Source organism: Myripristis murdjan, chromosome 5 (genome assembly GCF_902150065.1).
Source record: "Myripristis murdjan chromosome 5, fMyrMur1.1, whole genome shotgun sequence".
Taxonomy (NCBI): Eukaryota; Metazoa; Chordata; class Actinopteri; order Holocentriformes; family Holocentridae; genus Myripristis; species Myripristis murdjan.
This window is the reverse complement of record NC_043984.1, coordinates 15,275,219-15,290,839: the sequence shown is the minus strand read 5'-3', so window position 1 is coordinate 15,290,839 and position 15,621 is coordinate 15,275,219. Positions and strand designations below refer to the sequence as shown.

At 42.1% G+C, this 15,621-nt stretch overlaps 1 protein-coding gene across 3 annotated transcripts; it reads right to left on the bottom strand.

Annotated features, from left to right (window-relative positions):
• Positions 1–728: 728 nt before the first annotated feature.
• Positions 729–15,336, bottom strand: prdm2b (PR domain containing 2, with ZNF domain b). 3 transcript variants are annotated; one of them, XM_030051352.1, is made up of 9 exons: positions 15,137–15,336; positions 13,959–14,003; positions 13,687–13,813; positions 13,145–13,248; positions 12,651–12,803; positions 10,618–10,744; positions 7,637–7,744; positions 2,887–7,457; positions 729–2,556 (listed from the first exon to the last, which is right to left on the bottom strand). In XM_030051352.1, exons 3-9 carry the CDS (start codon positions 13,799–13,801, stop codon positions 2,539–2,541), a joined length of 5,196 nt encoding a protein of 1,731 aa, XP_029907212.1. In that variant the 5' UTR covers positions 13,802–13,813; positions 13,959–14,003; positions 15,137–15,336; the 3' UTR covers positions 729–2,538. The 3 variants fall into 3 exon arrangements, with proteins under 3 accessions (XP_029907212.1, XP_029907214.1, XP_029907213.1); XM_030051354.1 differs by having other exon boundaries at positions 7,637–7,741; XM_030051353.1 differs by having other exon boundaries at positions 15,177–15,336.
• Positions 15,337–15,621: the final 285 nt, after the last annotated feature.

The following is a 15,621-nucleotide window of genomic DNA, read 5'->3' as shown; positions in this document are numbered from 1 at the left end:
TTCTTCATGATTTGCTTATATTTCACAACCACATACAGCAGATTTCATATTCAAGTTTTACTTCATCTGAAAGCTCAATAAATATTCCTGGATCGTAGAGTCAGACATCTGTGGCTCTTACCAGACACTCTGCCGCAGGCCAGTTCCCAGTCAACCCGTTTTAAGTTGTTTTTACACTCATAGCAACTAGCAAGCTGACTACTGGCCATGGTCTCTCAGCAGCCTGCTGACCTGAGGAGTAATGAAAGTAACTTTATCATGTACAATTAAATGTATCCTTATTTAAGTGATACTACCATCATCCTCAAATAACAAGAATCAAATTATTTTTTCAGAATCTTTCAGATTTTAAGTGGAAAAGGCAATCAACAAATGTGAGCTTGAACCCTATATTATTACAGTTGCAGTGGCAGCTACATCTATTATGTGAAGAAGAAAAAAATACTCCCCTGCAACTAAGTGTCAGTCTCAGTTATGAGTGCAGTTAATCACACCCTACTTCTACAAAGTGCTTCTTGATTTTAACATAACCTGCTGGGAAAATGCAGCTACACTGCACATTAAAATATGATGAACAACTTCTACGTGACTCATTTCCACCTTTATCCAGCTCAAACTTACAAACATTTTTCACACATCAATTTCCTATCCTACCTAGTCACACTGCACAGCTTGCAGGGCTGGGCATCAATGGGATCCCTACAAGCAAAGCAAATAAAAAGCATTACCCAAATTGAAAAAGGTTTTATTATGTCAATTACAGCAATGTTTTACTTGAGGTCATTAGGGATATTTGTCTTTGTTCATCCTCAAATTCATAATATTGATGCTGAAAGGCAAAACATAGATGAAGATTTCACATGGAAATATAAATTAGCTTCAAATCATGTTGTTCAATTTTCTTTTCCAAAACATGCTTTAAGCATTTGAGCACTGCCCCTGTCTGCTGTCTCGGTTGTATAACAGATATGGTCCAGAGTGAGAAGTGGGGTGAGAACTGCCAGGGGAGAAATAAAACTTAAGAGTAAAGCACTTTATCATTTGGGACTTAAATATACCGTTTCTATCATGTACACTATTACCAAACATCAATTCGCTAAAACAAAGAGGACTTTGCCCCAGTGTTTACATAAAGCAACAAAAATTTAAGTTATGTACTGCAGCATGGCTCCTGCAGGAAAAATGACAAATGAAACAACTTTTGAGGACCCCCCATTCTTTTTACAAAAAAAAAAAAAAAAGAAAAGAAAAGAAAAAAAAAACTTTCTGCATTTAGTTAGTTACAATCATGATTTTTTGGCATATCAAAGTTGATTAGTTTATCATTTTGATGTGGTGACTTGTTTCACAGAGAAAATCACTTTAGACATTGACTGAAATGTTATACAAGTAGTTATTTCAAATGAATAATTTACTCAAAATGTAGTGAGGCATCCCAGTGTCGGCAATGTGCAACAGACCTGAATACATTCTATTCTTCATTATTTATACCAAATCATCAGATGTTTCATTACATGTGACCGATCTAGCTAGTAGTTTGTCAGATGTTCATTTTAAAGTGCTGTAAGACCACTGGGCTATACGAGTTACACAACAAAACTTAATTTTGAGACGCTGAACCCAAAAACAATTGACATTTATGGCAGTATTTCTTTTCAAGACTTGTAACTGACATTTTTTTTAAAGAGACAAAACACAATTCCCACCACTTTACAATTGGAACTATCTGCTCTAATGTTCAGATAAACAAAACAATAATATGAGAAAGCAAGTAAAAACATACTTGAGATTGAGACCAAAGGAATAGCTGTCAGGCTACGCATCCAACCATACCCATACACATATTTAACACACATATACAGTGTTCCTGAGGACCAATTTTTGCAGCTTACCACTGCCATTTTCATTTTTGTTTCCCCAAACAAGAAAAAATGCCAATAAGATAAATTCTACAATATAATGACTACAGAACTTTAAATCATACATATTATTTTGCAAATCAATGTGTTAACTGAAGTAGGTGCAGTTGGGAGACGAACATGGAAATTGGCTTTATCTAGTTTATACTCTATTCAGCACATGCATTAAGAGAATCTGGAGACATCTGGAAATCTAAACAACCAAATGATGACATTATGGAACGAAAACAAAGACCAGACATGTTTTGTGAACTGATATTTGATTGCCATTTGCAATTTATCAGCTATCAAACATAACGGAACCCTAATGTTACTGTTTTGGGTCAAGTAATGACACATTGTATATATTAACTCATTGTCATTTACAGTTCTTTTTTTTTTCCTTTTTTTGCAGGGCTGGCTAAAATCGAGGCTCAGTTCAAAAGACAGAAGGAAGATGAAGAGTGTTCCCTCTTAACTGCCAGCGAGGCATCTGAGATAGGAGACGTCACTTGTTTTGAGTGAATAAGCCCACCCAAAAAGGTCCACCTCAGTGCTGTCAGTGCCTTGATTAGTCCAGAGCATCTCCTGAGAGGTGAGCACCGCATTCCCAGGAATATCTCGACAATGTCCTCAAAGCTCACTTCATCAGCAACTCCTATAAAACCCAGGACAAAAGAGAAATATAATTATGCCTTGTCTAAATTTGTACAAGAGTTGTCTGATCTACTTAAATTACATCACAGAAAAAAACAGAACCTATTAATGAATACATGTTCAAAGTAGCAAATGAGCGCTCATGCTTTTTTAAATTTGTTTTTAACACTTTTAATTAGGACTTGAAGCAGACGAGAAGTTATTAGGCAAATTAGGACAATTATACATGTCTCTTGTGAAAAAGAGCCCTGACTTCAAAATAACTAGCCAAAATGGCATTTGCTGCAGAAACCAAAAGACGAATAGCAGTGTTACTTTGAAAATATCCTACCTGAGTTTCTTTTGGCTCTTGGATGGGAGGTTCCTCAGTTTTCACTTCCACACAAGCAACTGTATTGGCCATCTGTAAGCTTCTGGTGACCGGACCACCCACTCTCTCTCTTGTTCGGAGAGAGAACCGCTCCTCTTTCTTTGACTGCTGCGGTGGTGATTTGGCATCTGCTACCCTCTTAGGTACTGCCACCTTGCCCATGCGTTGCATTCTCATGGCTGGTCGCTGTGCAGTGTCACTGGGAGTGTCAGAGGACGATGGGGTGGGAGGTAAAGACTGAGCTTGGCCCTTTTTATATTTTTTTCTAGGAGATGCTGGGGAAGCTGGGAATGAGGCGGGCCTCTTAATTCGGCCAAATGTAGCAGCAGTTTTTCCTTTGCTTGTCTGTGCAGTCTCATGCTCTGCAGTACCAGAGCTGCGAGCCCTAGTCTTTCCCAGGGGTTTGGGTTCTGGTTCTGCCGGCTGGATTTCATAGTCTGAGGCTTTTCTCCTCAGGTTCATGTTTTTATCTACCATAGATGTTGCTTCTTTTTTCACCTCTACTAGACCTCTCTTGCCCTTTTTAACAACAGGCTTCATGGGACAGCTGACTGTCATATGTTTACTGAGACTTGCAGGATAGGTAAACTCCCGACGACAGTGGGGACAGACATTATGTTGCTGCTCCTCTTCAACCTTAATGGAAGCCCTCTTTGCAGTAGTAGTTTTATTTTTCTGTGAAATAGCCTTCTGGACTAGCTGATTTTTCTTCTTACTGAGGGCACTCATTTTCATTTTACCAGAGGGCTCTTGATTAAAATTGAGTCTCTTAGGCTGACCCATTCTACGGAAAGCATTTTGGCCTGCACCGGCTGCTGAAGGTGACAAAGTTCCATTCTGAGGCTTCACTATTTGCTTGAGGGGGATGGGGTTTTTCTTGGGAGTGTAACGCTTCTTATCACTAGCATTGGCACAGGCCAATATGTGTTTGTGCAGCTCGGGCATGTTGTCAAAACTGTTGCCACACTTAGTGCAGCGAATGGCAGTGCTGAAAGTCTGTGGTATGTTGTGTGTAGTAAAGTTGGTAGCAGAGGCCACGGAGCCAGCATGGGAACGGCTGTGGTAGGGAAATGGGGGCGGTTTGAAACTCGGGTAGTGTTGATTAATGCCAAGGCGTACATCAGGGGCTTTAGGCTTCCCTCCCTCTGATGCCATTATCTTTATTGTAGTGTACAGCTCCTCGGTGGGGTCCTCCTGACCTTCATCTACATGTTTACCATTGACATCAGGCTCTTCTGTTAAATCAGAGACACTATGTGAGGCAGCTTCATCCAAAGTTTCTGGGGCTGGTGATGGTGGACTACTTTCCTCCTTGGCTCTGGATGGATCTGTGTAATTCTGCGGCCTAAGCTTACCACTCTCTACAGTGGTGTGTGTGCATGTCTGGTTTGGATGCAGGTCCTTTTGGTGCTGCTGGAGGTTACAGAGAAAGGCGAACTCCTTTGAACAAACGGAACACACAAAGATCCTACCCACCCCATGTAAGGCTGTTCGGTGAGCCAGGAGGGCCGGGGCTTCACCAAAAAGCTGCACACAGAACTCACACTTAAACGGCCAATCCACAGCGTGCTCTGTGATGTGCCCGCTGAGTTCTTTGATGGAGCGGAATGGCTCTTCACAGACATTACACACAAACGTCTTGCAGTATGTTTCAGAGTCGGCCTCCTCTACCTCTGAGGGTTTATCAGCAACAGCAGCTTGAGGTGAGGAGTCAACACCATCATGAAGTGTGTGGTTCATATCTGACAACTCGTCTGTGCTGTGGTGGGGCTCTTCCTTTATTGCAATGTGAGTGAGAGGTGGCAACACCGGTGATGGAGATGGATCATGTGATAAATGAGGAGGAGACACTGAAGAGGCAGATGGGGATTCTGGCTGGGATAATACAACAGCCAAGTCAGAGCCCTGGGACCCCTCTGTTATTGAATCAAGGTCTCGGCTCAATTTGCCGTTTAGCAGACTGTTGCTATTCATAGTCAGAGGAACATCAGCCTCTGCTGAGGGCAGATCTACTGATGTGGGCTCAGAAGGACTTGGTGTACTTGAACTATTGACTGGAGTGTGAGGGGAGTCCAGTGGCTGGGGGATATGGTTCTTCTCTTCTTCTTGACTTTCTTTAGGTAAAGGCATCTCCTCTGTGTCCGACAGGGGCTTGTGCTCAACCGATCTCGGAGACATTTTGGGTGAGAGGACAGGGAGAGGTCTCAATGCAGAACTATCAGACGGCTGAGAAAGTGGAGAGCTAGGCATATCTGGAGGAGAGGGTATGGTAGGTAGTACAGGGGGCGGTGGTGTTGGGGATGTCATACTGGAGGTGCCAGGTGAGGAGGGGTTCATAGTCACGGGGGTTAGAGAGGGTGGAGAGGGGTGGGCAGTCTCTGATGACATGTTTGGAGAGAGAGACTGAAAACTACCAGGGCTTGCCAAGGAAGAGGGGCCCTCCTCTGCTGCTGAGGTCAGACCTACATACTCATTCATCAGCACTTTCTCCAGCATGCTGGTGTTAGGCTTCCTCTTCTTGATCAGAGGCTGTGGTGCTGGACTTCCCTTGGACTCTGGCTCGACTGCACTCTTCCGATGCATGCTTAAATCAAGAGCCGAATCCCCAAGCACCTTGTTCAAGCTGTCATTTCTCCTGCTGACAGAGCTGGACAGGTCCAACGGCTGCTGATTACAGGAATTCCCCCCGCTACTAGAGGCAGGCTGGCTGCGCATGTCCTTTCCAGAAGGGCTCAGTGTGTCCCCGTTGTCCTTACCCAGAAGGCTCCCTGCAGGGGACACACTCTGGCTTTCGAGCTTTGGCACCTTTAGGGTGTATGAGCTCCCCACCTCAGCTTTACAGTTCTCGGCTTTCTGTGTAGGACTGAGCTGCGGAGAAGAGGGAGGAGAGGCTGTTCTCCTCTTAAACCTGCCTGAAACCCCTGGCAGTGGCGTGACTGACAGTGGGGAGGCCAGTCTATGGCTTTCTGCTATCAGGGCAATGGTAGACTTCTGAATGTCCTGTGTCTGTAGGAGCTGTTTGAGCTTAGGGGAGAGATAGACAGTTTTCTCCTTTTGAAATGCTGATGAATCTGTGGCTTGGGGAAACAGTCCTCCCACTAACAAGTTAGATGAGGATGATGTGGAGGATGAAGAAGAAGAGGAAGAGGCAGTGGAAGATCCTGTTTCTGTCTCCATTTTGAGGCTGGGAACAAGTGGGGGTGTAGATGTTCTCCTTTTTGATGTTGGCTGGCCTATATTGGAGACCTGCTTCACAGCATTGGCTCTACTCTCCACCTTGAGTGTCTGACTAATCTGATTTGGGCTGATTATTACTGTGTCAAGACCAAATAATGCAGCAGATCTAGAGTCTACTTCTATCACTTCACAGCTGCTGACTGAACTGGTCGACAGGATCTTGCCATCAATGTAGAAACTTAAATTCTCAGAGATGTTTTTGGATATGTCAACTACATAATCATCCCTGTCCGCCTCATCTTCTGTGTCAGCACTGGGCACATAAACAGGTGGAGGGCTTGTACTGGGGGATCCATCAGGTGGTTGCTGTTGTTGCTGTACTGATGCTTCCTGCAGCAGCATGCCTTTCCTGCGAACACCCTTTGGTAGCAAGTGACGTTCATGTATTCTGCGCTGGTGGCGGCGCATGTTTGTGTGTGTGCCAAACGCCTTGTTACAGTACTTGCAAGGATGGAGCTCCTTTGACTCCCCATTTTCATCCATTAAAAAAGGACGGTCAGCATGGGGTCCCAACTCTTTTCTCATCACCTCAGAGTTGTGCAAAAGTCCCCCTGGAAACTGAGACCCTATGGCTATGTTGTGACTTGTTGGGCTGGTACAGTCAGGGCTTGAACCATCAGTCTGCACCACAGGACTTAGTAGATTGGCTGCCCCTGCCAGGGAACCCGGCCTTTTCTTAGGCCCACTCTCATGCCTTCTCTCATGCCGCCGCCGACCCACCTGTGACCCAAAGGATTTACCACAGTAGCGACACTTGAACACATGTGTTTGCTGGTTAGCAATGGCATGAATATGTATGTGGCGCTCCAGGCCCTGTTTAGTGGAGAAGTGGCGCTCACAGTGCTGACAAGGATGGGACTCTCCATGCGAGTCACCTTCAAGGTCACCATCAGGATCAGGGTCAAGGTCAAGATCAGGATCAACCTCTGGCTCTTGCCCTGGAAGCAAGGAAGACTCGGTCTCAACTTGCAGATCCCTAGGGCTCTCTTCACCAGTATCACCATGGGTCAGCAATAGATCAGACTGCTTATTTTGCACTGAATCAGCCACAGATGAATGACTAGTTTGCATGGGTAGCAGCTGTTGTAGTTCACCTGGATCCTCCATCTCATCGGCCTCATCAGCATCCTCCTCCTCGTCTTCCTCCTCTTCTTCCCCCTCCCCATCATCCCTGTCGGTCATAACCACCGATGTATCCTGTACATCTGTGTGGTCAGCACTTCCCATGGGATGAGGTTCCTGGGGTGCCTGTGAGGGCCCTAGGCATGATGGCCTCCCATCCTCCTCCTTAGGACCTGAACACAGTTTATAAGGAACATCAAAGTTAGGCTTTCTCATCACACAATTTCAGGAACTAGGAACAAGGAGAAACAGGTAATATAAGTGAAATTAAATTTAACCTGTTAGCCAACAAACGTCAAATGAAAGAGGAAGAGAGAGTGTCAAACTGCTCTATGTTAATGAGATAACTAACCTTCCTCCCCATCCCACATCTCTTTGATAATAGGTTGAGTTCCACTTGTTTGCTTGAATCCACCCAAACCAGCCTGTCTGGCTCTCTCCAGCAGCTTTCTCCTGACTGCTGGGGGAAATGCACACATTACTTTTGATCAGCCTTGATGTAAAACAAACAGATAGGTTTACAAGGAGAAAGTACAGACATAGAAGACGTCCTATGACACAACACAACCATGTTTGCACCCTACATTTGTACCCTACATACATTTAAAGCTGATCAGCAGAATGTAATGTCCTTGATGTATTAGACTATTACCGTACTGATTACATGTCAGTGTTGGTGTTTCACACATATATTCGCAATGACTTCCACCTTCGACAGTCGTCTTAAATTACATTTTGAGATTATTTTAACAATAATTTGAGGAAACAATTCTTTACCAGAACCACAGGGGTGTGGTTCAGTATGCGATCAGGTCACATTCACTCCTTTAAAAGCAGATCTGAGGGATACATTTCAAGGCAACTCTCATGGTGTGTATACATCAAGAAATTTTTTTTTTTTGCAGAAGTCAGATAGTTTTTTTTCCTCTGTTGTTACTGATAACATAAGTTTTGACTACATTATTGTGATTATGCTATTACCCATTACACCAGATCAATTCTCAGATACCAATTCAATATTATTTCAAAATATTATCAAAAAGTATGAAACACTGCTTTGAAATTCAAAGTAAAATAATTGAAGCTATACTATTCTAAAGTCCTTAAAATTCACAAATTTGAGCCTGTGTGCATTAATAATTCACATAAGAGAACAGAAGGGAAATGGGAAATGTCTTTGTCAATAATCTGAGCCTCGCCTTACTATGAGACCATTTTTAATTTTGAGCCTGATCTGTCTCAAGAGGCTGTGCTGGCACCTAGTCATCAATGGTGTGCGACAACAAGGTCATCTGGCCTGACCTACAAAGCCTAATTCATAACACAAAGACACATGCTGCAGGTCAGTCATCTGATCAGCATGGTCAGAGGCTGCTCAGCAGGAGCACAACTACCCAAACATGTACAGTTTTAACTGAACCAACATTTAGAAGCCCTACCTTTTGCCATCTCACTTAATTTGAGTCAAAAACTCGGTATGGATGCATGTCAGCCCTAGCATACTTCACGTATTTCAATATACATGACCGTTTGATTTTATATGCATCAAGTACGATATGTAGGCTAATCTCATCCAGGTCTACTGTGCTGTTCAGTACAGGGCTGCCAAAAGCCACTGCATTGCAGTATAAGGAGATGACTCTACTAAAGGCTGCTGCCTGTTAAACTAGAGAAAAAAGTATGAGTTCTCTTCACAAAATGTTGGCAAATCAAATCAAAGAGAAGCTCTTTACCAATGGGTCAATATTTTAAAGACACCATAATCAAGGCCTACAGCCTAAAGTCCTAAAATATCTATTTATATAATGTAATTGACTATTAAAAAGGTCAAGAATGTAATCCTGTTTTCTATCTGTCATCTGTTTAAATACAATTTAATTACATCTTAAGAAAGATTTGGAGTAAAGACTGGATCACTAATTCACATTCGTAATCACCTCAATGACATAATGTAGAAACAAAGCTAATATAAATTCTGATATTTAAAAAAAAAAAAAATAACCACTTGGCCAGATATTGTGTTTGCTCTACAGCACATCACATGTTATATTTTGGCCCTTGTGACACATGCCAAAGATTTGGGACTAAACTGATAAATTAACTCGACAAAAACTAAGATAGCTAATTAGATAACCAGGCCTGAGAACTTATCATAAGCAGACTAAAACCGATAAGATAGAATAGCAAACACTGATTTATCAATTTGTCCTCTTCTTTGTGGTCCTGCATTGAATTACCCGCATGATCCACTCCTTTTATGAAGCACTACGGCCAAAGTTCATATTGACTAACGAACTTAAAAAGACATTTTTTATAACAGGCTAATTGGCTTTTGTATTATGGGGAGAAAATGCGGGACTGAAAGGTCGGACCCTTGCTAAATCGTGGTACTTTTAACCGGTTAAACTTCCTTTTGGTGTTTACAAATTGGTCTACAAATCTACTTGGAGAGAAATTTCAGTGTAGCTGCTACATTTTGTCGTCTGATGCGTTTAAAGCCACCAGCGGCTATCAAAGCCAGGACTAATACGACCACTTTCGACTCACTGCACCATGGTTTAACAAAAACAGGAGACAAAACGGCCTTAACACCAACCATATCGACATAATCCAGTTTTATTAATAATTTACCCTGAACTCTAGACAGTTTGCCATCTGCTCTTGTTCAACGGGATGTCCGTGCGCCCCACACCTAGCCTGTTAGCTTACATGCTAGCTTGCGATACCTAGTTTGACAACTCGCTTAACTGGTTTATCTGGGCCCGGAATAGCACACTGGGTATTGCCAAATATACCCTTCAAGCCATCAGAACCATAATTTAATTTTGTGTAAAAGAAAGGCACTTGAGGCAGCCTATAACTGCAGCTAAGGTGGCTGGCTAGGGAGCTAACTAGCTAGGCCATCATCAAGTGAGAGGCTCGCCGATGGATGGCTTTCATGCTTTAGGAACTCAGGGAAGGTCACATCCTCGAAAACCTCAGGACCACCAGGAGCCACAAAAGCTGGTGAAAAGTTGCTAAGCCGCTCTTTTAACAGGTCCACATGCTGTTTAGCTGCCAGAGACGGATTATGGCGTGTTATTTAGCGCAAAACGACGTCGCAACGGCGAGTTTCACGTCGGGTGTGAAAGTAGAGAAAAGCCCCACACATCGCAACCGACTGTAGCCTGGTAGCTAGCAGCCTTTAGGGAGCTAGCTAGCTCGTCAATACAACTTCGACTGGGCTGCAGAGAAATCAATTGATCGCTATTAAACATATCGCGTGTGTGCGGCGCCTTCGACCAGGACGAAATCGAAGAGAAATGTCATCTTTGTGGAAAAGAGAGGCCTCACCTCGTTTTGCCCTGGGTGAATTTTTCTTGCTCAGGCTGCTGACTCTTTCTTCCTCTAGTGCAGCTGTTATCTCAGGGTTGTCTTCCCCACTGTACCACACCAGCAGCTCCTCTCCCGGCCCGATAGGCTGCAACAATGAGAGATGAGGTCAGGCACCAATCACAGAGCGGCTTGCTGAGAGCCGAGGGGAATATTTGGGCCACTGTGCATCTAATCTGTCAAATCCAAGGGGGGATGGAATTTGACATTGTTTGTCAGAGCAGCCCAAATTACACCATTCCCCTCTGATGTTGACTCCAGATTTTGTAGAGTGTCATTCCACGTATAGGACAAAGATGTAATGGAGGACAAACCCACCAAAACTCCATCTGACTGCCTTTTTATTTACAAAACATCCACCTTGTCAGACTGTCATGCATGTGATTTCATGCACATCATTATATTGTGTAACACTAGAGATTCACAATATGGGCAACATTTCATACTTTGATATTTATGCCAAATATCTCAGTAGCCATACAATATGACCATGGGTTCACACCTGTATGACATTTTAAGTGTAGCAACAGTGAAAATGAGGAAAAATCATCACTTCACAAAGTATTTTATTGATCAGAACAGACCAATCACTGTCTTAGGCTGCATTAAAATAAATATTAAAAAAAAAAAAAAATCTAATTAAACATTTTGCTGTAATGTCTGCTTTGACACAATCTTGAACAATATTTTAAGTGTGACAACAATGAAAACTGAGCTTTCTTCAATAAACAGCATGATAACCATCTAGCATGATGCTAGCTGGATATAGAAAATCCAGTTACTTACACACACACACACACACACACACACACACACACACACACACACACACACACACACACACACACACACACACACACACACACACACACACACACAAATAGATAGATAGATAGATAGATAGATAGATAGATAGATAGATAGATAGATAGATCAGACTAATTCACTGTCTTAGACTATTAATAACCCTACATTTATCCTCCATATCATTTCCTTTTGCAATATTTATATCACACATGTTCATTTCTAGACAACAATATGATAACAAAATATCATTCAGCCCTAGTGTATACAACTGTAGGTTGCATACAAGATGGTGTTTTACAGTATGAGCAGAGCCTAAAGTCATGTTTCAAAACAACAACTGATTTTTGTTTATATCAGTGGCAGTTTACTGACATATTTATTTACCTTTACATCGTAGGATTAGGTGTTTAGTGGCACACTGGCATATGGTAATATAAAATAATGGAATTAATATGCTTATCATATCATAAACATGTTCCTGTCTCCTTCCCAAATCAGTCTGCCTGAGAAGACTGTTCATTCATTCATTCATTCATTCATTCATTCATTCATTCATTCATTCATTCATCCACCCATCCATCCATTCCAGACAGCCAGTGGCCCCTCGGTGTAGGATCTAGTGAGCTACAGGAACAACATTTAGGCTGCAACCCTAAAACGAAAGGCACTTAGTAGACCCTCCTAAACTGTGCAACAGTAACACTGTATTCAAGCAGGAATCAGGGTCAGCAGCCAGATAGAGTACCTTTAGTTTGACCTTTCCTTTAAACCTTTCCTTATGTTGTCTGTTTACATGCAATGTGATTATGTCTGAGGAGAAAGAGTCACTGCTTATAAAAGTCACTTTGACATTTACAAGCACATTGATGATATACTGCACACATAAAGCTATTACATTCTCGTCATACTTCTTAATAACCAATTATCTGCAGAATTTTCTTGCCCTACAGCCCTCCATGTTATATTTTTATACTCTTCTTATTATTATTTATGTTAAATATTATATGTATTATGTTATATTTTTGTCCCTTTTCCCTATGCCAATTTTGGATTAAATGATAAATGAAACGTCATAAACTTACAAATAGATAGCCACTTTTCTGGAGGAACTTTAAATTAGTGCAAGACTGAGATCAGTGAACGTACCTTAAGTATCAGCTGGGTGAGTGGCTGTATTGAGCACTTACCCTTAAAACTTTGTAGTAAATGGCCCGGTTGATCTCCAGGGGGAAGAGGTTCTGCTCTTGAGTGGAGTGAGCCCAGTTTACATAACGCAGCCAGTTCCCCTTCATGGGGTCTGTGGCATCGACACACATCCAGCCCCTTGCTGGGAAATAAACCTACATGGATGAAACACAAATATAATGCTCTTACTGGAAAAATGGGCAGGAGTGCTGAATGGGTTATCTCTGCCCCAGTGTGATGAAAAACAATCAGCAGCATTTGTCATAGCAATGTAATAATGAAGCTTGTTGCCATTATACATTATTCATGTTTGTGTTGGTTTATTGTGCAGATTTCATTACCAAAAAATACATTTAGCAGTGCTATTGAACTAGACTGTGTGTCCATATTGATAAAGATGATACAACAGATGCGTTTAGCTGTACAGGATCCTAACATAAAGATGGAGGTGAGAGGCAAATGGAGAAAAAAGCCAACAGAGCGGCGTTGTACTCACCTCCCACATGTAAACATTACTGGTCACTTGAGACCTTTTTTTCTTCTCTCCAACAAATGGGCCAAACCTCTTGCCTTTCGGAATGACTCGAGTGGCCCACACACCTGAAAAAAAGACAAAAACATTGATTACCTACCACATTAGATTAGGCATTATTACATTTTGTCTGCTAAATATTCGAAAAACAAAATCATATGTGTAAATGCTCATGAGAGGTCACCTGGCTTGGGAGTCCTGTGCTAAAAAGCTTGCAAAAGATTCAGCCTGCAGAAAGTTGCATCTACTCTTGATTTGACCATTACTGTCATTCTACATACCCTTTGTTTACACCCACTAACATTTCTTTTATCAAATTGTCTGAGGCTCTAAAGTTATCTATTTTCCATTGCAAACTGGCCTCTATGTCACGGCCCGCAAGCAATCATTTTCAAAGAGTTGTGCACCAATCAAATGCAAATTCAAATGAATATGTTAGTCCTCTTATAAGATTTTGTGAAACTTGCAGTTTTCAAAGTAGGGCACAGTCACACTTATTTCCTCACCAATTCGGCTTGGATTAATCGCAGAAGTTCCCAGGCTCAAACTGTCAGGCAAGCCTTTCCACACATGGGGTGGAATTTCATCAAGCGTTTCCACCGTCCCACCGGTGATAGCCATGACTTCCAACACCTGCAAAACACCAGAAATGCTTTCTTTATTAATTAAAAGCATCCTGAATAATGTGTAGACAAATGTCAAACATCTCAATGACACATCACTTGAAGTGGCAGGTGGTTGTTTGCATTTTACATTTTAAAGATGCTTGACATGTCACCTTTTTCAAGTGGGCCTCCACAAAGGGCAGTTTTTCACATGGACTCTACAAACAGAAAGAGAGAGATGGGTGATTAAAGAGCAATAATGTTGAAACTGCTGCTCAGACAACTGCAAAAGGGGCAGTTGGCATTTTCAAAAGGACAAAGGACCTATACCCTCAGTTTTATTTTATTTATTCAAAATGTTGATACAAAACACGTGGCTGACAGAGCTATGCCCATCACATCCACCAGATCCTTTGACAAAACCCTACACCAGGTTCATGGACCAGTTTTAAAGCTCCTGCTATTAGAGGACCTGCACCTGATTACTATGCAGCATGACTATCATAATTAATTAATGAAGCCCACAGATAGAGGCAAAATTTTGTCAGGATGTTTGTATTCATGGAGATATTGGTTATTCAAAAAATAAGAAAAAAAAAATCAAAGACCTTTTTATGCATTGGTTACTTGTTTTTTCTCCCATCCAGCAGAACAGGCTATTGTGGAAAAAGCACAATAAGCTGCTGATCACTGAGCGTTCACATAAAGTGACCATGCTGAATTAATCAAATAGCCTATATTCCACTAACTTCAGTAGGCGATAATTTTAACCTACAGATTCACGTTACATTATCACTTAAAAAAAAACATTAACATATTCCGAAAGGACACACCGGCAAAATTACATTGTCTCATATTTACACAATTAACCTCGCCTGGCGTTTGTGGTGCGCCAGCTTATTTTACCGAACGCCCTTTTCACATATAAGGCCTCGATAAAATGCAAAAAACTTTTTATGGGCCAATTCATTTTAAGTGATTGCCTTTGATTTTTTTTTTTTCCATGATTCAGTCGTGCTGGAGTTGTGATCAGACATTTTTAAATCCCACTGATACACAAGTTCAAGCAGCAAACAGAGCGAGAGATTTTAAGGTTTGAGTGAAAAGCACATCTAAAACGCTCATCAAAAAAGTTGAGGGGGGAAAAAAAGAAATCCACTTTATTATCTGAAACGCACAGCGTCTGAAGGATGCAATTTATTGTTATCCTTGCAGGCTACTCGTCCGCTCTTCTTATTCTTTCCGATGCTCATCGGAGTAAGGTGGTTGGAGCTTTTTTTCCCCCCAATGTTGCCTGTCCTAGGGTGGTTTTGGGAAAGCCGACTTCACTCATATAGGCCTACGCACTTACCTGCTTTATTTGACCGGGGACTTGTGATTTTTTGCTCTACCTGCTTTCAATCTGCTGAAAATGGCGGATGGAGGCTTGAGTCGAAAGCCTCTCCAGTAACTCATTCGGATCGTATAGTGTAGTTGGGAGAGGCAGCCTGCACGTACAACCATCGATGGGGCAATGTTCAAGTCAGGCTGCAGGGAGGTTTCTGCAGACAAGAGGCTCCGGAGTCGCCTGTCCCACGGGCAATGTCTCAAGTTCCATCAACACTGCAGCCTAAGATGAAACCATGCCAATCAAGGACCATGCCTAGATTCATCTGTGTGCATAATAGGCCTATAGGCTGATGCCAAATATGCAGCCACGAATAGCCTGGAAGAACTCAATAAAAGCAAGCAAATACCAATTCAAAGATTTTATGTCGTCGGGAAATACCCACAACTAGCTCATCTTTTTCTGGTCATCGCTTGCAAGCATTTGCCGTGCATTTCTTTGATGTTATT